A 1,416-nucleotide genomic window follows, 5' to 3' on the forward strand; every position below is an offset into this window, starting at 1 on the left:
CACCCGGACTTACTCCGGTTGATGTCATTAAACAAAAACATCCCTTAATTACAGGAATTGAAAAGGTATCCAAAAAGTTACATAAACGTTGGCCTTATATTCAACAACCCTGGCCTGAGTATTGTACGTTTAATCCAACAGTCATTGAAACAGTTCAAGTTTTAGTGACTGCTTATAAAGCCGAACAGAAACAAGGTAGGCGCGGACAAAAATGTAAAGACAAACGTTCTGTAGAACTTGGTATTTTGACGCTTTTTTATGATGAGGGCCAGAAACGTCTACGAGYTTATAAGGGTGACAATGATTTCCAAGTTACACAGACACAGTCACCAGGAAACGACAAGTCCAACACACCACCTCCAGAAAAACTGAAGACAGAGCCGGATGAACCTTTCTCTCACACTGCTCCAACTGCTTGTCCTCCACCGTATCTATGTGAGAACATCTACCCACAACTCCCAGTGATTAATCAGGAAGGATCTAATCATGTTCAAGATGATGAACAACGGGTTCTGGAGACGGGACAAGCCAGAACCACCATCACAATGTATCCAGCCACGAAGTGCAGAACCAGTGATGCARCTCTGAGGAAAAAGATAACAGATGGTTCCCAGAGAATCACTTCTGACAGAATCAACACTCATAGTGAATCGGATGACACACTGGGAGGCTACACCCAGTGTTTTAAACATATCYTGCAGAAAGCTGAGTTAAAGGGCAAAAGACARMCAAAGCAGATCATCTTAGACAGCGACTCCAGCAAGGCAGATTCTGAAGACAGMTGTGAGTACTCTGACGGTCAACAAGACTCAGGCGCAGGCATTCTAGCATCGCCTAAACCGCCGGACATCGAACAAGTGCTAGAAGAGCTAAGGGCGATTAAGCATGACTGCCGTGCTGAGTTGAAACAAGCTACCAGCAAAGTCAACCTGCGGTTGCTGACAGAACAATTGTAGCAGCTGAAGATAAAAGAAAAAGAATTAAAACGAAAAATAGTTCAACGCAGCCTTCCTGGAAGATACAACCTCAGAAGGAGAGACGTTAAGAAGATGGCCCCAGTCCTAGTCCGTGGACAGAATCTCGAATATAAACCTTGGCAGAACACGGACATGTCAGACATAATCGAAAAACTGCCAGTACTCCAGGATAGTGCACAGCCATGGATCTCGAAGCTGGAAGAAGCATTTACTGGTACTCAGCTCGCAATTGGGGACATTAAACGTCTTCTGGCAAACCTTCTTGGGGTACCGGCCATGGAGGAGCTTTTACAGAAGGCTGGACTCCAAAGACGGGTGGGAACAACGGTGTATGACGCAGAACTTTTTGCAGCATACAGAGGACAGTTGTGGAGGGCTTTGAGAGCAACATTTCCAGCTAATGTTCATCCAGATAATATAATCATCTCACCGATGGGGG

General features: G+C 45.1%; 1 protein-coding gene across 1 annotated transcript; it reads left to right on the top strand.

The window, feature by feature from the left end:
- Positions 1–1,410, top strand: LOC106511041 (uncharacterized; the record flags this gene model as incomplete). The annotated part of the gene is given in 1 exon segment (XM_013999782.1): positions 1–1,410. A coding segment is annotated over 1 exon segment (956 nt), but the record flags the coding sequence as incomplete, so codon positions are not given.
- Positions 1,411–1,416: the final 6 nt, after the last annotated feature.

The sequence above is a fragment of the Austrofundulus limnaeus genome, unplaced genomic scaffold (genome assembly GCF_001266775.1).
Source record: "Austrofundulus limnaeus strain Quisiro unplaced genomic scaffold, Austrofundulus_limnaeus-1.0 Scaffold2468, whole genome shotgun sequence".
In the NCBI taxonomy this organism is placed as follows: domain Eukaryota; kingdom Metazoa; phylum Chordata; class Actinopteri; order Cyprinodontiformes; family Rivulidae; genus Austrofundulus; species Austrofundulus limnaeus.